The sequence below is a fragment of the Anthonomus grandis genome, chromosome 3, assembly GCF_022605725.1.
Source record: "Anthonomus grandis grandis chromosome 3, icAntGran1.3, whole genome shotgun sequence".
NCBI lineage: Eukaryota > Metazoa > Arthropoda > Insecta > Coleoptera > Curculionidae > Anthonomus > Anthonomus grandis.
In genome coordinates this window covers 4,405,364-4,428,789 of record NC_065548.1, presented here as the reverse complement: position 1 = coordinate 4,428,789, position 23,426 = coordinate 4,405,364, and the positions used below count along the sequence as shown (strand labels likewise).

The 23,426-nt window shown below is 26.1% G+C and overlaps 2 protein-coding genes across 4 annotated transcripts in view; one reads left to right on the top strand and one right to left on the bottom strand.

Annotated features, from left to right (window-relative positions):
• The window catches only part of LOC126733963 (kynurenine 3-monooxygenase), a 185,151-nt gene that overhangs the window by 78,988 nt on the left and 82,737 nt on the right, over positions 1-23,426 (bottom strand). The window lies entirely within an intron of this gene.
• Positions 1-23,426, top strand: part of LOC126733964 (RYamide receptor) — a 150,121-nt gene that overhangs the window by 53,143 nt on the left and 73,552 nt on the right. For both annotated transcript variants that reach the window (XM_050437468.1, XM_050437467.1), the window contains exon 2: positions 16,265-16,724. In XM_050437468.1, coding sequence (XP_050293425.1) covers positions 16,308-16,724 — 417 coding nt within the window. In that variant the 5' untranslated portion in view covers positions 16,265-16,307. The remainder of the gene's footprint in view (positions 1-16,264; positions 16,725-23,426) is intronic.

The following is a 23,426-nucleotide window of genomic DNA, read 5'->3' as shown; positions in this document are numbered from 1 at the left end:
TTAAAATAGTTTGCACCTAAAACATCATTTTTTCAGCATGCTTTTTTGGATCTTATGCTTTTTATTTCAAGTGAATGCTTCCACTAGTTTTTAAGAATTCAGACTTTGTAAAAAACTTAAAAATCGGCAAAATTTTAATTTGGACCGGTGTAGATCTAAAGCAACAATTGTTAAGAATACTTTCCTGATTTTAATGCTTTTAATTGCATGTGAATGCTTTTAGTATTTTACTTCTTTTAGAAACAAAAATTCCCTTCTCTAATCCGTCACTGTTTATTCTATTATTTTATATTTAGTTATTTTATGTTTAGTTTTTTATGTCAAGTAGTTTCTCAAAAAATTTGCTTTTTATGCAGCCATACGCTCTGATATTTACCATTTTCAAATGTGTATAAATTCACTTTTAAAATGACCACACCTGTGATAATCTTGAAATATAAATATGTTACCCACTAAGCAAGAAAAGCAATGTCAAGGCGATAAAAAAAATACAAATCTTATAAATAAAAAATTGAAAAAATATTTTTAATAACTATAAATTTAATAAAAATTTTTCTTGTTTTTAAATGTACATACATTTTTAAATCAGTATCAAGATTATCACACCGGTAATAAATTATTTTCGTATTTATCTCTGTCTAAATATCTAGTAATTAATAATCTCTAAAAATCACTGACGAGATAAATATATTTTCGTATTTAGGACCATAGGCAAAAAATCACTGTTGAGATGAATATTTTTAATACTTTCAAGGCTACAAGAAATACTACTTTCTGGTTTCTAAGCCTTATAAATACAAAATAAAAACATACTTTTAATAGCAATTGACTTTTTTTAAATCACTGTTGAGTTAAATATTTTATTATATATATAATATATCCCAGTCGATATAACAGATAAAAAATCCAAGCAATATTAATTTTAGTGTTCTTAATGATATTAAAATTTCTGTTCAGATATTCGTACCTGTGATGAATTTTAGAATTCACTGCTGTTTAGGTCTACAAGAAAAAATCACTGCTAAAAAAATATTATATAAATGTAAAGACGGTAAAATTGGTTAACCTTATAAATACTTTAATATTGATACTTGAATTGATAGTAACTAAAAAATGTTAGTTATTGTCAATTGACTCACAACTTTTAAATCACTGTTGAGATAAATATTTCATAACTTCCAAATTAAAATCATTATTAAGATTAATAATAAAGTATATTCCTGGAAATTAAATATATGAATAAAAAAAACATATACCTTTTTTAATTCATTAAGTGTCGATAAATTACTGATGATCAGTAAATTATTTTTATGACAAAAAACATTATCAAGCCTTGGGAATCTTAAAATCACTATTGAGATAAAATATTTACTACAAAAAACTTTTGCCTAAGATTTTTAATTCAACAAGTGTTTAAATCGACTTTTTATTATCAATAAACCAATTATAAATAAATTTTAAAAATCACTGTTATATAAACATATAATAAATATAACTCTCACAATAGGCAAAATACAGTTGCTAATATATAAACCTTTAGAAAAAAAATTATTTTCAGTTGATAACATTGATAATCTTAAATAATCACTGTAGAGATAAATGTGGTATTATATTCTAACTTATAAAAAAATCACCTTAAAGAATATCACACCTATATGTTTAATCATTTTTATGTAAAACTCAGATGTGACTATTAAGGTAGACTAGTTTTCCAATGATTGATGAATTTTTTAAATCACTGATGAGATAAATGTATTACCACACGTCTACATGAAAAAAAACTACCAATTTATTTTTTAATCACTATTAAGAAAAATATTTAATTACTTTTAAATTAAAACCACTATTGAGATTATTTAAATATTTTCCTGAAAATTAGGACTTTTGCTTTTTATTTTTAGAATTTGTCTAACTTTTAAGTAGTAATAAGCTGATGCATTAGAAAAATCACTGCTGAGGTAAAGAATTTATGAAATATGGCCCTTTCAATTCATCATATTAATGGTTCCAAGATAAAGAAAAATTGTTGATTAAGCTTGGAAGGCACTAAAATCATTAAGATAAAATTAGTTTTTTTTACTAATAATGGGTTGATGACATTGTTAATTAATCACTGGTAAGTTTAAGCTTCTAGATAAAAAGTAATCATAATTTTCCTGCTTACATTGCTGCTACAGAGACAGAAATTACTCGTCTTGAATTGATGACCTTTTGAATTACTAATTAGGTTTATTTTACAAATTATAGGATTGCTTGAAAATCAATCAGTTAGGTAGTAAAAAATATTTTCAAATGCCTGGAAGGAACTTAAAATTATCTTGAAATTCTGAAATAAAATTAAAAATTTGTCGATAATTTTTTCTGGGTATGTAAGGAACTTTTTACTTTTCTTGGCATTAAAAAATGTAAAAAGTGCCCTATAGTTCCAAAAATCAATGAAATCTAAGTCTAAAATATAAGAAGTCAGTTTTATTGTCTGGAGGGAATTTAAAACCACCTTCAAAGCCCGAAAAAAAATCGAAAATTTGACGATAATTTTTTTATTTATTCCAGGCATTTAAGTATTGCTTTTACTCTTCCACAGGCTCGATAAACATAAGAAATGCCTTACAGTACCTGAAAATCACTAAAATATAACAAATGGCTTTAAATATCTGGAAGGAACTTAAAATTACCTCGAAATTTTAAAGTAAAATTAATTTTCCAGGCATTTAAATACTTTTTCCACTCTTCCAGGCACTCGACAAATACGAAAAATGCCTAAAAATTAAAAAACTGCCACTGAAATCATAAGAAGTGGCTTCAAGTGCCTAAAAGAGACTTAAAATGACCTCGAAAGTCTGAAATAAAATTGAAAATCAGTCCAAAATATGAAAGTTTTTTATTTATTCCAGGCATTAAAATTAATATTTTTTACTCTTCCAGGCACTCTAAAAATATAAAAAGTGCCTAAAAATCAATAAACTGCTACTTAAGTTATATAAGTGCCTTAAATTGCGTGAAAATCAATCAGTTAAGAAGTAAAAAATATTTTCAAATGCCTGGAAGGAACTTAAAATTAGCTTGACATTCTAAAATAAAATTAAAAATTAGTCGATAATTTTTTCTGGGTATGTAAGCAACTTTTTACTTTTCTTGGCATTAAAAAATGTAAAAAGTGCCCTATAGTACCAAAAATCAATGAAATCTAAGTCTAAAATATAAGAAGTCAGTGTTAATGTCTGGAGGGAATTTAAAACCACCTTCAAAGTCCGAAAAAAAATTTTTGTATTTATTCCAGGCATTTAATTATTGCTTTTACTCTTCCAGAGGCTCAAGAAACATAAGGAATGCTTTGCAGTGCCTGAAAATCACTAAAATATAATAAATGGCTTCAAATGCCTGGAAGAAACTTAAAATTACCTCGAAATTCTGAAGTAAAATTAATTTTCCAGGCATTTCCATGCTAAAAATCGGTCCAAAATATGAAAGTTTTTTATTTATTCCAGGCATTAAAATTATTTTTTTTGTACACTTCCAGGCACTTGAGAAATATAAAAATTGCCTAAAAATCAATAAATTGCTACTTGAGTTATATAAAGTGACTTCAAGTGCCTGAAAGGGACTTAAAATGATCTCGAAAAAAATGAGTCTTTAAAATCAATTGAGAGAAAATTTTTTTAATATTTCCAAGTCGGTAAGAGATATAATATTTTTTTACCAAATATGTAAATCTCAATTAAGATAATTCAAATCGTTGGTAATCATCATTAAAAAAGAAAACGATTGGATTTTATGTCGATGTTTCGATTATTTATTTTTGGTTTACACTAAAAGTACATTTTTGGTTAAACTTTAACTATAAATCTCGAATATTTTTTTTTCTTTCAACTAATTTCTGGAAAAATATTTTTTTTTATTAATCTTACCCTAACCCCCCCCACCCACCCCACACAACTTACCAGTAAGAAATTGTTTTCAAAAATCCTTGTTTTCCAATATAATACGAATGAATGACAGATGGTTGCGTCGTTAATATCTGAACTAATAACACAGTTTGTTTATTTAAATTTTATATAATTATATATTTGTATATTATTTAGTATTTTGTACAAAAATTGTGCTGTTAGATTGGATATTATAGACGAATAACGGTGATTTTTCAAAAGAATTTTTTTATAGGCAAATGTTTCGGGTGGGTGGGGGGGGTAGGGGTTGTGTTGATAAAAAACAATGTTTTTGCAGAAAAAATATATTCAATATTTAATTTTATAACACTGTTTAATTAAATTTGATTTAATTTTATATATAAATATTTAATATAATAAAAACAGCGTTATTAGATTGGATAATATGGACAAAAAACAATGATTTTATAGAATAATTTCATCAAATATTTGTGGTGTAGTACTCGAGTTTAAAAACTAGATATGTAAATCCCGTGTCAATTTTTTAAAATGCCGAAATTTTCGCCCTTTTGTAAACAGAATCGTATATAATATACGTATATTTAACGTACGGTTGATAAATATACCAAAACCAAAATTTACTAAAAAATCGTTGAATAAATATATATTTAACATTTAATATAGCATTCTCTAACTTTTTCTTTTAGCTTCCTGAAGAGTAGTTAAAACGTTGCCTCAAATATTTTGAACAATTTTCGGGTAAATTTCATCCCTTCCTAAGCTCGCGTGTTTCGGTACTAAAGTCATTAGCATCCTCAGGGAACACTTATATAAATCAAAGATCAATTTCACAAAAAAGATCACTTATATTATTTAGAATAGCGGCATAATAGTAATGGGCTCTAAAATTAACATTTACAGCATACTAAGCGGTGTTTATTAAACAAAAACTATCTTTTATAACGCGGCCAAAACTAATAACCGATGATTATTCATCATTGTTTGACTTCGGCAAAAAGCGAAAAACTTAAAGAAATGTACGGGTGTGAAAAATCTCATGTCATAGCACAAAGTTATTTTCGCTTACTTACTTACGTTAAATGAAATTATGGCTTTATTGTATATAACGCTAAAGTAAATATAACAGACGGAGGAACTTTCAAGAAATTTAAGATGTATTAGAGCATGCCACTCGTTGTTTTTGAAATGTTCTCCGGTGGGTGTCGTAATTTATCATTTTCACATTTCTTTAAAGGAGTCTTATTAAAGGTAAAATATTACATATAATATAGGCTGTCCGAATTGCAATGTATATATTTTAACAACGCATTCTGTGCTAAAAATAAGCCTTATTAATTTATTTATTTATAAGGAAATTTTTTCTAGTAAGTACACGCCTTGGAATCACAGAAAGCATTTTTTAAATTTTGGAACCTGTATGAAAAATGCATTTTTTACTTATAAGTCCTGTATCAATTTTTATAAAAAAAAAACCCTTAAGTAATATAAAAGTTATGATAAAAAAATCCGGTTTTTATTAAATTATTAACACCTTCGAAAATAAAGGTTTCTCGATATGTGCTTATAAAAAATCAAGGCAAACACCCTCTATACTTATTACATTAGTTGACTTGATATCTTTTTCTGTATATGAGGTATTAAATAAATTTATATTTCATTTAACGTTATCTCAGTCTATAGTACAATTAAAATTGATAATAGAGTTAAGTTATATGTAATGGCGATAAAAAATTTAACATGATATAATTTTTTAATTTTCTCAATTTATAGCCATGGTATTTTCCGATTTATTTACTGCATCAAAATTCTTATGAAGAAAACGTGAAAAATTATACGATTACATAAAGCCCCAGGTCCTTTGGCTAAATTACGTCTCAAATGACATTAATTTCGGCATAAAGAATGACCTTTTCTTTTATTAAATAATGGTACATTTGTATTATTACATACACTGTTGCCATAAAAGACTAATGTGACTTTTAGAAGAATTAAAAGAAATAAAATTTCCAGTGATTGACGTTCGTAGATGAAAAAAATACAATAAAGGCACGTAAAAAAAACTAATTCAGGTAGGTTCCCAAGCAACACACGATAGTTAAATAAACGTTTATTTTTGGTCTACATTAGATGTAAATTTTTGCTTAAAGTTTAACTATGGATATTGGATATAATGTCCGCGTAATATACGTTTATGTTATCCACTTTTAACAAGAAGGTTTATTAAGATGTGAATAATGTAAAATTATTATGTCATAAAAGTAATCGTTGATTGAAAAGGGATCTTCGCCTCTTCATTCTCGCCTCTTCAATCAACGAAGTAATATTTAAACATGTTTACAAAATGGAATGACCTAAACAAATACACTTACCATCAACAAAACGTTGAATTTTTAGTTACAGAAGACAAGTATAAAACCTTTATTTTAATCGTTAAATAATTGTTGATATGGTATTAATTATAAAGGTATCTGTTTCTTTATATTTTACTGATTGTCCAGGAAGTCTAGGAACAAACTTTACATTTATCGTAAATATTTTTTAATAAAATAAAGTAGGCCACTGCATTTTTTTTAAATAAATTTTATTTTTTTATTCCTTATTTAGTTTTGAGCTAATTTGTATTTTTCAGTTTTTTTAAATTTGTATATCTTTTTTGGTATATTTATTGTGTTTCATATATGTTAATGCATTTCCTACTATTTTCTATATTTTTCTGTGTATGATATTCCATTATTACAGTATAAGATATATACGTGTATAAAAAGTATAACGTATGCTACACAGTGACATATTTATCACATATTTAAATTGTAGTAATCGAGTTTAGACTAGATATGTAAATTCCTTCTCAATTATTTTTGATGCCGAAATTTTCACTTATTCGTAAACAGAATCGTATATTATATACGTATTTTCTCACATATAATTTTCTTAAAAAGCCCACCCACCCCACACAATTTACCAGTAAAAAATTGTTTTGAAAAATCACTGATTTCTAAAATAATATGCATAAATAATAGCTGTTTTAAAATTTCATATAATTATATATATATATATATTAACAAATATTTAATACAAAGTGCTATTAAATTGGATATTATGGACGAAAAACAGTGATTTTGTAAAGGAATTTCTTACTGGGCAAATGTGTAGGGTGGGTGGGGGGTTAAGGGTTGTTTTAATGAGAAATAGTGTTTCTGCGGGAAATATATATGCAATATTTAATTTAACAATACTGTTTATTTATATTTGATATAATTTTACATATAAATATTTAGTAAAAAAAAGAGCGTTATTAGATTGGATAATATGGACGAAAAACAGTGATTTTTCAGAAGAATTTTACCAAATATTAAGAATTTCATCAAATAACAGGATAGTATATGATTTACGTATAATATACAGTTTAATAAATATACTTCGACCATATACGGTTGAGAAATATAACTGAAACCAGAACCAAAAATTGACTAAAAAGTCGTTGAATAAATATATATTTACCGATAATAATATATGATTTTTTGCTTAGGTTACACTTTTTAAGCTGTATCAAATTTAAAAAAATATATATATAAAATTTAAATATAATAAATGCGAAACGTAAGAAGTTTTAGAAACCGTAAAAAAAGAAAAATAAAATAATTAAAACAGACGTGAATCACTTCTTTTATCGGATTTTAAGTGAATAAAATTTTTAAAATATACACTCTGTCTACATTTTTTTAAATAAATATTTATTCATTACCTCAAATCGGTAATCTTAGATTATTTGAATATGACAGATCACAATTTTTTGTTTTATCTTTAAGAAATTATTTATTTATTTTTTTATATAGTTTTAATTTGTTTAAGAGTAAAAAAATTTTTATAGGATTATTTTGCATTTTATACACTAGTTTAGGTTATTTAAAGTATTTAAGTTTTTGAATTTTTAGAAATATAAATTCTATGTATAAAATCAAACCATGAGATGAATTAGTTCTTATTAATAATAAGTCGATTCTTATAATTAATGGAAAAAATTCAAAGCAGTTTCGTATTAAGAATTTTTTTTAAATTATGGAAAATCTCAATTTTTGCTATTAAATCGGTTAAAAATAAAAAAAATGGATACGTTATAGGTTTTACAAAAATGTAGGTCAACAAAATAAGGTAATAGAAATCCAGAACCGTATTTGAAAAAAATTTGATGATGATTTCTCAAAACTGAAACGTCGTATTTTAATTCTGTGAACGCCATCTTGTAGAGAAGAAAAAGTGCCCTTAACAAAGTGTTATTTATTTTATTATACGTTGTTAAATAACGTCATAAAAAAATAAAAAAGATTTTTCCAGATTTCGGTTTTCTCCGGATATTTTCATAACTATTCAAATTTTAAAACATAATTTCGTAAAGTATCAAATTTAGCAATTTTGTCATAATTTAACACACCTTGTATCTCTTAGGGTTTCCGAAATCCCAATCATGAGGGTTAAATTTGAGCCACCTACAGACTTTCATTAATTGTAAAGTACTTTTAATATACAGGGTGATTTTTATAAGAAGGTCATGCTTTTGGGGGATGATAGGGGACGTTCAAATATAACTTTTGATATAAGACACTATGGGTCGAAAATGCATCAGAAGCAAAATACAGGGGGTAAGTTTTTAAAAAAATTAAGAAATTAATTTTTAGTTTTTCGACTGTTTAAGATATCGGTGTCAAATTTTCTCAATAAAGCTACCTAATAAAGATGCTTTAAATGTAAAAAGTAAATGTTTTAGTTTCAACCAGTGGCGTAGATCAGATAGGCATTAGAGTAATTTTTTAATAAAAAAAATAGTACGCCACTGATAATCAAAAATTTTAAAAATCCTTGGTTTATTTAACAAAAAAAAAGGTATCCTGCATCTTTTTCCCAAAAGGCACCATTTTATCAGAATTCAAAAATAAATAACTTTAATAAAAACTAAGGAAAAAAAAAATATTAGATAACGTTAAAAAATACTAAATAATAATAATTAATAATTAATTTAAAACATGCTCAAAGTGGCCACCATTTTGTTGTATACAGAGCCTGCAGCGTAATGTTAAATCGTCGTGAATTTTCTGAATAACTTCACCCCTATCTGTAATTTCGCCTGCAGCTATAACTGCAATGCGAGCCGAAAGATCATGTTCATCTGGCACAGGTGTAGAATAAATAAGTTGGTCCAAATGACCCCACAAATAAAAATCACAGGGATTTAAATCGGGGGAGCGCGCTGTCCAAGCCACTGGGCCTCCCCTCCCAATCCAACGTCTAGTATCTTATATCAAAAGTTATATTTGAACGTCCCCTATCATCCCCCAAAAGCATGACATCCTTATAAAAATCACTCTGTACATAGTTTTAATTATATATTTGCAATTTAATTAAGTCTTTCTCACTGGTCTATTTATTTAGGTAACATTCAACCAGGTACCTAGGATGGACTTAAATGTGGTTCAATAAAGCTGTTATATAAAAGAATATCGGTGCAATTTCTTTCTGTAATAAGTTCCACGTGTGCACTCTATGTTTTCGCCTACTTTTTTAACACTAAATAATTTTTTTTATCGTAGGATTTATTTGTTTTTCACTATATTTTTTTGTGACATCTGTTCGCTGTCATATAAAAAAATATGTTAGAAATTAGTAGAGTACGTTCATAAGAACTTATTTTCTTAAGTTATTTTAATAACAAATTAGTGCCCACTGTATTAAATGCTATGAAGAAAATAAAATTTAATTAAATCTAAGTCCAAGAATCTAGAAACGGGTAAAATACTTAAATGTAGTTAAATTAAAAATTTACACCTTTTAAATTAGAATTATAATAAGAAAATGTGAATATTTTATTTTAATTAACTAAACTATAGGGTAAGGGTTTGAAGCTTAATATGTACAATTATAAGTAAATAATTAGTGTCCAATATAAAATAAATATTTTAATTTAATTTCTGGGGCAACATTAAGAAGTAAAAACCTTAATTAGTTGCAATCTTTAATTACGATTAATTATGATTAATATTCAAGGCAAAATTTTGAATATTCGGAAAAGAAATTATTAAGGTCTTAATTATTTTAGTGATTAAAATTCTAAATTCACTTTATTATTTTGTTTTAATTAAATTTCTCAAGCTTTAAGGTAAAAATACTAAAATGCAACTAAATTGAAAATCTATATAAATCAATTTTAATTTCTAGGCGAATAGTTAATTAGAAAATTAAAATCTTAAATTGATTAGTTGAGATTTTAATTATTGTTTCTTTAAATATTATCTTTATTATTATAATAATTTTTAATAATTTAATTAAATAAAACCTTAAGAATACGTAAAACTCTAAAATGCAATTAACTTAAAAATTTACACTTTTACATTTTAATAGTAGAGTTAAAAATAAAAAAAAATTAACTGATGAAAATTTTATAAATTATATTATAAAAAATATTAATATATTGGATTAATGAAAAGTCAAAAACGAGAATTATATATAAGATGTACACATACATGTACATACCTGATATGTATCTAAGCTAAAAATTCACAATTTTTAAAACTATTTTTAAAATCTTAATTAATTATAAAATATAATTTTTTTAACTTTAGTAAGGGACCTAATTAAGTTAAAAAAATAAAAGTCTAAAATCTAGGAGTTAAATATCTATAATTTTAATTTAATTTAATTTTAAAAATCTACAATTTTCAAACATAATTTGGTAAGGCTATAGTTAATTTCGAAATTAAAATTTTAATTAAATCTAATTATAAAAAAGGTTAGGGTTACTGATAAAATCCTAAGATGCGATTAAATTGAAAATGTACAATTTCCTAATTTAATTTCCAAGCCAATAGTTAATTAGGAAATTATAATTTAAATTTAATTAATTCAGATTCTAATAAATTGAATATAAAATGTGAATATATGGACCTACTCAAGGAGAACTTTGTCTTAATTTAATTAACTAAAATTAAATTTCAAATATTTTATATAGGAAATTAGTTTAATTTTAATGTAATTAATTAAACCTAACTTAAGCGTTAGGCTTATGGGTAAAATTCTAAAATGCAAAAACTTGAAATTTTAAAAATGCTTTTACATAATAAATATATTCATTAGTTATATATAAAAAAATAACCAAAAATTTAGAGTCCTTATATCCTAGTCTTATCGTATATTTTACCATTTACCCTAAATTTTGCGTGTTTTTTTGATACAAATCTCATTTGTATCAAAAAAAAAAATGCAGAAAGAGCACTAAAACAGTAAATTATACAGTTATAAAGACCATAACCTCTATTTTCACATTTATATTTACAGGAAAATTATTAAAAATTATAATGGGCCTTATGAAACCCTATAATTCAAACTCGTTAACACGTATTATAGAAGAAAGGGCATTGCGTGACCCTGTGCCTACAAAGGATACTTTTAACGTGATTTATCGATTCCGAAATAGGATTTTCTAATAACTAGTAGTAGGAAAGGGAACGTGCCTATAGTTATTTAGACAATAATGGTCGCCTGACAGGACTAACCTACTTTTTTCCAATAAAAGAGTCATTTTTTTAATCCTATATTTATCTAAAAAAAAAATACTAATTTTGTAAATATTTATATTTAAAGTAGTAAAGTAAAAAAATTAAAAATATGCATGATCGTCGTTTCTCTTTATAGGCTGGAGCATTTTTCTCCTATGAATAACTTTTTCAAATTTGGTACTTCATTCATCTTTTTTCTGCAATAAAGTTGGCCCAAGTGTACAGGATCTAATGTTTTATTAAATATGTTAAAATTTTATACTTCAGACACACTATATGAATTTAGGCATAAAATTTTAAAAAATCTGCTTTTACAATAACATAATTAAAATTTAAATTCACAACTAAAACATTAAACGAATTTAAAAAATATATTTCCTTTTAAAATCCACACCCTCTTATACAACTTTAATCCGCATTAATTATAATGTAGATTTCATATTAAAAACTATATAAAAACCAAGCAATTTTTAAATAAAAGCACAAACATTGCATCGTAAACAACACCCCCAATGCCAGCAGAGGCACTTTTAACTGTACCAATAACTGAATTTATTGAGCGCTTACTGTTAAATAAATTCGAATTTTTTAGCATTTTTCTCCAATTTCGGCTGCTTAATTTACTACTGCGGTAGTTACTAGGTTAGATACATAACCGATTTTTATGGCCTCCATACAGTTACTATAAACGTTTCAGTATACAAAAAAAATTCTGATTAAATACAATTAAATTGCTCCCAGTGATTTATGCTTAAATAAATGATTGGGTCCGAAAATGGTGGAGATCTTTTATTGACATATTCAGAAAAGTTTATTTTTATACAGGACACCTCATAACCTCAGAATATGCTTCTTACAAACTACATATTAAATTAAATCCTAAAAAAAACCTTTTAAGGAAAACACTAGAAGCTGGTGTCGTATAAATTATTTGTAACCAATACGCCTGGATTTTAAGCTGTAATAGGAAGGATAAGTGACAATAGAGGTGTGAAAAAACACATTAGAGGATATGGTAACATGCTTTAGCACTTTACGGACCTATAGAAAGCTCCTCTATTAGTTTACTATTCTATTATTAAAGTTCAATACGTTGGTGGCATAAGATGTGCATTAAAGCGTATCTGCATGCTTTTTTCAGTTCATAGAAATGAGAAAATATAAGTCTTCAAAGTGGAATATGTAATCCGGATTCGTATATGTCATTCTGTGACCTAACCAAGTGTAACAGATAAGTTCAGACATTTATTTGCATAAAACGGTGTTTTTTGTGGGAACGTACATTCCTTATACGAAAGTAGAATTTTGATGTGAAGCAGATATTACAAAAAAAAAATTAAAAAGGTATGGCAGTCTAATACATCTGAAAATCGAGGTTTGATTCACATCATAAATGTGATACAGAGTGACCTGTAATGGGAATTTTTCACATACAATTTTAGACGCCTTAAAGTTACGTAGTTTAATCAATTTTATACAAAAATGTCCTTTTATGAAATGAAAATCAAATTTTCAATTAAATATTTTATTTGTTAAATTTTTTGAATATTGTATTTAACATGAAAATTCGTTGTATTCAAATATTTGGATTTCCAAAGACTGCAAATTTTTAATTAAAAAAATTCCGATCTCAATTTTACGTTTTACAGCCAAGAGATTAAATTTATTGTTTTATTTTTGAGATATTTATTTGTTTATATTTAATTAAAATATATATACATACAATGTTTACGAGATTTTTTTGAAATTTTTTGTTTAAGTATAACGTCATATTTTGGGTATTTAATTAAGTTTTTTTTTTTATACGTTTTAAATTTATTTTTATTTTTGGTTATATGTTTTATATATAGCTAATTAATAATTTATTATGTGAAAGTATTTTTTAAATTAAACACTTTCAAGTTTCTGTATTTTAGCCATAAGCCTAAGGCTTAAGATTTTTAATTAAGTGCATTAAAATTTAAATAATTTCCTTTCAAATATTTGAAATTTAGTTTTCAGGCAAAGTTCTCCTTGATTAGGTCCATAAATTCACGTTTAATATTTAATTTATTAAAATCTGAATTAATTAAATTTTAATTTTAATTTCCTAATTAACCATTGACCTGAAAATTAAATTAGGAAATTTTACATATTCAATTTAATTATATTTTTAAGATTAAATTAAATTAAAATTATAGATTCTTAACTCCCAGATTTTAAACTTTTTTTTTTTGACTTAATTAAGTCAACCTAATTACATTCCCTTACTAAAGTTAAAAAAACATATTTTACAATTAATTATGATTTTAAAATTTTAATTATTTTAATTAACTAATTAACTTTTTAATTATAAAATATAATTAAAAATTGTAAATTTTAAGCTAAGGTACATATCAACTACGTACATGTATGTGTACATCTACCATATAATTCTTATTTTAGACTTTTTATTTATCCAATATATTCATATTATTTTTTAATATAATTTATTAAATTTTAATTAATCAAGTTTTTATTTTTTAGTTAACTATTGACATATAAAATTAGATGTAAAATTGTAGATTTTTAATTAATTGCATTTTACAGTTTTACGTATACTTAGGATTTAATTTAATTTAATTATTAAAAATCCAAAATATTTATAATAAAAATTCTCTTGATTAAGTGATTTCATTAAAATAATAAACATGATATTTAAAGAAAAGATAATTAAAATCTCAATTAATTAATTTCGGATTTGACTTATATAGTTTTTTAATTTGGTTGCATTTTAATATTTTAGGTTTGAGAAATTTAATTAAAACAAAATAATAATAAATTGAACTTTGAATTTTAATCACTTAAATAATTTAATTATAATTAACCATTTATCTTTGAGTATCATAATTAATCGTAATTAAAGATTGCAAATAATTGAGGTTTTTACTTCTTAATTAAATATTGCCCTATAAATTAAATTAAAATATTTATTTTATATTGGACAAGAGATTAGTTACTTATTATTGTACATATTAAGCTTGAAACCATAACCCTATAGTTTAATTAATTAAAATAAAATATTCACATTTTCTTATTATAATTCTAACTTAAATTTAAATATTAAAATTTTAATTTCCTAATTAAAGATTAGTCAAATTAATTAAAAATTGTAGATTTTTAATTTAACTACATTTAAGTATCTTACCCGTTTCTATATTCTTAGACTTAAATTTAATTAATTTTTTTTTTATTTCCTTAATAGGGCTAATATACTAAAATTTTTTTAAAGTAGGTATAAAGATTGTAATTTCAAATTAATTAAAACTTTGATAATAATTAATTAAATAAAATCGATATATTTTTTAAAATCATTTAAAATGTTATTTTTATCCTAAAATTTCCTTCATTTAAGTCAAAACATTTACATTTTCTTGTCACTTATAATAATAATTGTAATATTTAATTAATTAAAATTTAATATATTTCTTTTAATTCACAATCGACTGCCAATCAAATTAAATTAAAAAATCACTGATTTTTAATTTAACTGCATTTTAATATATCACTCATAAGTTCAAGATTTGAGAACTTAAGTTAGTTAAATTTAAAGTTTTTAATTATTTTATTTTTAAAATATTTAAAAATTTATTAATATTAAGATTGTAAATTGTTAATTTTAATTATTTAAAAATCTTATTAATTTATTCTCAAACCATTTAAAATTTCTGTGCAAGGATGATAGTTCATATTTATTTTAGATCTTAATTTATTATTATTTAATTAAAACTAAATCAATAAGAATCTAAATATTTTTACAAATTATAATTTTAAGGCTAAAATTTTATTATTTATTAACACTTTCTCATCATAATTTTTAAGATCGTAAATTATAGTTAATTAATATTTTAATTTCATATTTAAATATTTGCCTGTGAGTTTAAAAATCGCAGATTTTCAATTTAGTTAAATCTCCTAAAATTTTAGACTTTAAATTAATTAAATTCTAACTTAAATATTTTGTTTTAATTAACTAAAATATTATTTTAGGCTAAAATTGCCTTAAATAAAAAAATATTAATATTTTCTTATAGACTCAGGAAATTATACATTTTTAACCTAATTACACTTTATAATAACCTTTTTTTTAATTTTATAATATTTTCTTAGCATAATTATAAGGATAAAGGTTATAGTTTAATAAGATTTTATTTCCTAATTAAACTATAAAATTAAATTTAGTCATTCTAGATTTTTAACTTGAATATGTTTTTGGCTTTGACATTTTAGGGTGTTATAACCCTCAGACTTTAAATATTAAGTAATTAAATTAGGAGTAATTAATTAAATCCTAAATATTTTATTCCTAAATTAATCCTGAAAAATTTAAAAATTTCGAGAAATATTTTTTAATGTACCTTTAAAATTTATTATTTTTTTATTTCATAAAAATTGTAAAATATCGTGATCACGATAGGATTTTGAAAAAAATAAATAAAAATTTATTGAAATACGACAATATCAATGGAAATTCGAGGATTATACCAAGATTTTTAAACAAAGTCGAGTAATTAAGATTTAAACTGATTGATTAGAAATATTTAAATATATTTTTTGTGTATCTCCTTTAACGAGAAAAGTTGCTTTATATGATTACGCGAAATTTGAAGATATGTAAATTATAATCAATATTCCCCAATTCGATAAAGAATTTTCAAATAAAAATTTGAATATATATTTTACAGACTGATGTGTAACGTGAATTTTCAAATTAATAAATAATAGAAAGTGTGGCTACTTAATAAATTTTGCACGAAACAACTTCATTAAATAAAATAACTCTATTTCCAGATGACGCCTTACCCATAAAGCCACCAAACGCACCCACACAATCATGAACATCACTCAGCCAATCATCAGAGCCTTCAGCCAAATACCGACCGCACAAACCAACTTTTCATCCATAGATCCAGACTCACCAAGCGAATCATGCGAGATTCTTCCGAGCGACTACACCACCAGACAAGTGACTTTCTCCAGTGTAGTTTACACCACATACGCTATAATTTTCGTGGTTTCACTAGTGGGCAATTTATGCGTGTGCTACATAGTGATGCAATCGCCCAGAATGCGAACCGTCACCAACTATTTCATCTTGAACTTGGCCATTGGTGATATTTTGATCTCGTTGTTGTGCGTGCCGTTTACTTCGGTCACTATTATGTTACAGTATTGGCCCTTTGGGGCATTTATGTGCCCTTTGGTGAATTATGTTAGTACTTTGAGTGTGTTTGTTAGCGCCTATACTTTGGTAAGTGATATTTTCAGTTTTGTAGGTACAGTAACGATGTAATTAAAGAATTTTAAGTACTTTAGAGATGAGTGAATTTTCAAACAAGCCTTGTTTTGCCAAAAGAATAGGATAGTAACTTTGTAATGAGTATTTTACAGATCGATGTGGAAAGGGAATTAGCAAACAAATAAGCGAAAAATTATATAAGAATCTCTCATGAATTTTAGCATGTAATAAAATACTTATTTTTCTTATAGGACAATAATAAGCCTTCCTATACGAAGCATCAGTATATCAATAAATTCATTTAGAAAACAGAGAATATACTAAGGAATTTTACTGGACATTTCACTATAACCTTTATTTCTATTGGCTGTTTCTGGAATACAACTGTCTTATATGTAATTTTTTTTAAGTGATTAACATGACGTTTTCAAATGATCCCATTTAAAAAACAAATTTTTTCGCGATATAAAGAGTTGTAATTTTTTTAAAAATAATTCTTTTTATCCAGGTGGATTTCTGCGCAATACGATAATCTTTGACATATCCAGACTTCTTTATATTAAACTTTATTTAACGAGTACCTCAGAAAAGTCTTTTTTTTGATTCGCCAATTATTTCAGCACGTGTTTCTCATTTTATAGTTTTTTAGAATAATTACATTTACCAATTGAAATTTATATGGCATCATAATACCCAATATAGTGCATAAATTTCTATTGAACATTATACTAGCAGAGGAATCTTCAGTAATATAGTATGGTGCTATTTGAAAACCGAGTAAAAAGAACATAACCCTCCAGTAAATTTAATTGCTTTTTTCTTTATTAAAGTGTTTTTTAGAGGCCTCTTTAATGTTTTTGTTATAGTATTCTTTCGGCATTTTTTTTCTCTTTTAAATTGCCACAAACAGTGAATAAATTCAACTGCCTGGAATATGAAATATAAAATTGCTTCCAAGGATGTTCCCACATGGAGTTCCTTGGAATATTTGTATACACTGTCTATTTCCAAGCAGTTTAGTGGACTCATATGAAATGAACGAGATCTTTCCTAAGAATACTTTTGGAATGCTTCCAAGCAGGTTTTCAAGATTGAATAAGACCCAGTTTATAAATATTTGGTTTTTTGTTTCATCAGATTTTTTTTTTTGGATTTGGCCCTATAAGGAGATTACCCATTATTCATTTTTTCAAAGCGGTTAGAGTAATATCTTATGTCGTATTCAGGTAACTGAATTGAAAATTGTCTAATTTAATTTAGACAGTTTTCAGGAAGTGACGAGGAATCTAAAATGTAAAACAAGCGTTCATACTATGAATATTTTACTGATTGATCGGAAATTAATTTTTTTTTTTAAATTTATTTAAATAAAATTTATAAGTTAAATATATTTTTTTTGCCTTGTTTAAGCAAAAAGTTGCTTTGTATGATTACTCGAAATTTGAACATATTTTAATTATAGTGAATATTTTCCAAATCGATAAAGAATTTGAATTTTCAAATAAAAATCTTTAAAAAATTTAACATATATTTTACAGATTGATGTGGAATGTGATTTTTTAAATTAATAGATAATGGAAAGTGTAAATACTTGATAAGCTTTGTTGTCTTAATACCTTTTTGCGATAAAGTTTCAAATTGCGATAGGCGACACTAAACTCTTTGGTACTAATAAGGGTTAAAGTAGTAGCTTCATTGTTATTTTCAACATACAATTTATTAGAAATAGGGTATTGTAATATAGAAGCTGTTAAAAATATTTGACCATGCGAACAACTATTTTTGATCTAATATTTTGCTTACATTAATATTTGACTGATTAGAGAAACAACATTTGCTATTTCTAAGAGTACATGCTAGTTGTGTGGATGCTGTTACAAATCCAGCTGTTGAGTTTCTCTCATTTATACATTATTTTTTATTATTAGTCTAGTCCCATTTACTAGTATTAGTCCCATTTATATATCTCTACCTCAGTCAAAGAATTAGAAGAGGATGGAAATGCAATTATGTTTTTCGAGAGAAAAACACTATTCTATGTCGATCCAAACACTATTAAGAAAATGCAAAGATGATATAGAAAAAGGTGAAAAAGTCGAATTCTCATTTATATATCCTTATCTCAGTTTAAAAATTAGAAGAGGATGGGAATAAAGTGAGGTTTTTCAAGGATAATTAGACACTTTACACCAGAAAAACACTATTCCATGTCGATCCAAACGCTATTAAGAAAATTAAACGATGATATAGAAAAAGGTGAAAAAGTCGAATTCTCATTTATATATCCCTATCTCAGTTTAAAAATTAGAAGAGGATGGGAATAAAGTGATGTTTTTCGAGTATAATTAGATACTTTACGCCAGGAAAATACTATTTCAAGTCGATCCAAATACTATTAAGAAAATGAAACGCTGATATAGAAAAAGGTAAAAAATTCGAATTCTCATTTATATATCCCTATCTCAGTTTAAAAATTAGAAGAGGATGAAAATAAGGTGAGGTTTTTCGAGTATATTTATACACTTTACGCCAGGAAAACACTATTTCCAGTCGATCCAAACCCAACTAAGGAAATTAAACGATGATATTCAGGGTGTTTCACAACTTATCCGTAAAATTTTAACCACATAGGCGCTGTTACGAAACGTAAGAAAGTAGAAAGAAGTTGTAATAAAAGTCCTACAGAAATTAAGTTATAAACCTGAGTTTCAATAATAAATTGAAAAATAAATATCTGTATTTTGCGTTCATCGTCGTGATAGTAAAATACGCATTAATAATTTATTGTAGCAAATGTTGTGACTGACGAAAACAAATTACCAGGAATTTTTTGTGTTTTTGGTTTAATCTCTATCCGCATTTTTGTTTAGAAGTTCGTGATTTTTTGAATCATGTACAGCAGATACGCTGGATCGGAAGAGGAGGACCAATTGCATGGCCTCCACGGTCTCCCGACCTAAATCCTCTGGACTTCTTTTTATGGGGACACTTAAAAAACGAGGTATACCGTACTCCAGTTCAGAATATTGAAGAATTGCGTGACCGAATCACAGTGGTTGCCGATAATTTGACTTCAGGAACAGCAGGAAGGAGGTGTATTTGAATTAGTGCGCTAAAATTGGATTAAAGGTGCCCAAGCTTGCATTAGAGTCAATGGAAATAATTTTGCAAACAGCTTTTATAAGTAAGTGAACTGTTAAACTGTATTATTTTATTACCTCTATATCTGTAGGACTTTTATTAATTTTTTTTTTGAGAAATCAACTTGTTTCGTAACAGCGCATATATGGTTAAAATTTTTCGGATAAGTTGTGAAACACCCCGTATAAAATAGGCGAAAAAATCGACTTCTCATTTATATATCTCTAAGGTAAATTGATACCAAAGATATTAAAGAACTGAGACTTAAGTCAAAATTTGTAAAATTGTAAATATCTTATTTATTCTTACAGGTACTTGTAACTAAAAATTAAAAATCATCAAATTTTTTAGGTATTCCGGACATTTGAACCAATATATAAAAAAATAGGAGATTTAATATATTACTGCGAATAATAAAAAAAACCCTTAACCAACAGTAGTTTCTAATTTGTATAAAAAATACGCTTTTTTACCTCTAAAACCAAACCATATTTGCCAGAAGTCAAAATATTTATATTGCAAATTTCTTCCGGGCATTTGTAATAAAAAAAATGAAAAATTCCAGTAACAAAAGTTGACAATAAAAAAAAGGGAATAGTTTTTTGTAATGTTAACCCCTTGCCTATATTTAAATAAAATAATCTTTTTATATAGAAAATAAAATTCTTATACTTTTAAACTCAAAAACTTGTGGTAGGGGTCTAGTTTATCAACTTTTCCGAAAATTTATATTAGTTTAACACGTTGACTGCCAAGCACGAGATAACTCAAGTTTGACAATCTATAGCCAGTCGCCAGCCACGAGTTATCTCGGTTTTGACTAACGGTTTTACGGCGCCCAGTACGAGTAAACTCGTGGCGTTTGCGTTGAAATTTGTGGTGCTGGGCGCTCGCAATAGACCAGTAAAACTCATTATGGCGTCATTTTTAAATTATATTTTCATCTTGTTTAGTACAGCGGAAGCAAAATGCAGTGACACGAAAAAAATTTTTAAATGTTTTTAGTTTACCAACAAAAAGCGGAAAAACATAAACTGTGCCTTAAAAATAGGGAAACTTAATTGCTAGTGTTTACAAAAAAAAATAATAAAAAAAAAATTGTCTAAAAAATCCTGTTTAGTCATTTTGACGGTCGATTCACGAAACAGCAAGTAAGCGTTATGTATACATATTTCGAGAATATGCGATGCAATCTTTTTCGGCCATCTAATGGTTTTTCTTAGTGAGCTATAGTAACTTAGCATCTGATCGGACTGGTCGATACCTGACATTCCTGCATTGTAGTCCTTTATTATATTAGGTTTCACAGAAACTTCCGTTCCTGTTGCGCACTTTAATCATTTGTACTTTGTGCATATTTGAAATTGTGGTTGGGCGCCACAAGAAACTTCTGCTCGGACACGCCCGACCACGAGATAACTTACAAAAAAAAAATAAATATAACATATAATATTAAAAATTTAGATTTTTAAGCCATTTTGACTAATTATTTCAATTTTGACATAGTGGCGTCTGAGAATGGTTTTTATGTAAATGTCATGGCAGTCAACGTGTTAAACTTACTATGTTACTGGGCTTTTTACTGTAAGAGCGTTTAAAAGATTCTAAAAAAGACAAGATTAAAAATTGAAAATATTATTGATTTTAAGAACTCTTAAGAAAAGAAAAAAGGAAAGGAAAAGTATTTTTAATAGATGTGTTAAAAAAAAATGAAAAACAATTGTTACAGGATTGTTAAAGTTGAATTCCACATACGAAAAGACTTATATTTATATTTAATTTTATTCTCTTTTTATGAGTTTATTTATATATTTACTTGTCTTTCTTTTTCTTTTTGAAGACATACAGCTTAAAAAACCAAACGGAAAATGTATCTACTTGTTAGCCTCAAAATTCCAATTATCTCTTGTTTAGCTGCCTTTCCTTTAGTTTTTGTTTTCCCTTTTATTGCCCTGTTATTCTATGATATATGTTTTTTTATGGTTAGTTAAGGCATATGGAAAAGTTTTAGCTGCTTAGTTATTAGACATTTTTATGTAATCTTGGAAGAAAATTTTGTTTAAGGTATAAAGGTATTCCTTTTTTTCTTTTCTATGTATTACTATTGTTATTTTTGTCCCACTAACAAGGTTTTCCTTTTGTGGGTAATTGTTTATTTATGGAACCTTATTTCTTTTACTGAAGTGTAATATTGTGAAATTTGATATAAATAAACTTATTATTATTATTATTATTATTATTAAAAAAATTTATTCATTATCGTGAAGTTACATAGGAACGTTTCCTCACATCTAATGGTCTAAGCTAGACCTTATATTCCTATAATTCCAAGTGTGCTTTTCAGAAAAATTGGGTTGGTTTAAATATATAATTTTAGGTACGAATAAAACGCATAAATAAATTATTCTTTTTGTTTAGCAAATTTACTACTCCGCCATCGAAATATTATTCCCGGTAAAATGACATATATTTTAAGCCCTTGCCCATAATTTGACAAGCGATTTTCAGAAAAGTTGCTAAACTAGACCTTTACCAGCCTTGTAATTAAATCAACTTACATTAAATTGACAGATAAAAAATTATCAAATCTGAGTTCACTTTATTACTCACAGACACGAAAGAACTTCGCCTCTTAATTGCGCAGTAAATAAATAAATAGGCTGCATTCCCAGAGAGTGTAAGATACCCTAAACCCTGAAACCATATAAATCGGTTGACTCCCCCCTGGCCCCACTTCCTGGGCCCCGGAAATAGCTTTTTATAGGTTTTGAATTATTCGTTTTATTTAGACAATTTTTGGTGAAAAATTCGATACGAGAGGGTATACCCGAAAAATAAAATATCCCAAACTTTGGAGGTCGATATCTCGGTTTCTATGAACACTATCGGGAAAATTCCAACGGTTTTGACTTAATTTCGTTCTTTTGAATGCAACGAGACCTTCCGCAAGATCGTAGCTCTCATATTAGCCGAGATATCGCATTTTTAGGGCCCATTTTTAGGCTCAAAAACGAGGTCGAAAAATGACTTTTTCCGATTATTTAAAGTGCTCTCATTCCCTTAGTTCTGCTCGAATCCCGTTATAACCCGGTGTTTTCATAATGTAGGTGAAGGGACCAAGCCGTTGGTATGGTTAGTTTAATTTTGAAAAAAATCAATTTTTGGCGAAAATTCGATACGAGGGAGTATACCCAAAAAACAAAAAATCCCAAACTTTGGAGGTCGATATCTCGGCTTTTATAGACACTATCGGGAAAATTCCGACGGTTTTGACTTAATTTCATTCTTTTGAATGCAACGAGACCTTCCGCAAGATCGTAGCTCTCATATTAGCCGAGATATCGCATTTTTAGGCTCAAAAACGAGGACTTAAAATTACTTTTTCCAAATTTTCAAAGTGCTCTCATTTCTTTGGTTTGGTTGATGTAGATGATGGGAGCAAACCGATGGGATAGTTAGTACGATTTCGAAAAAAAATAATTTTTCAAAGAAAAACATTATTTCTTAGTTATAATATTAACCAGCTGTTTTTCATTACTAACCTTAATAACTTATTGATAATTTACTTAGGTT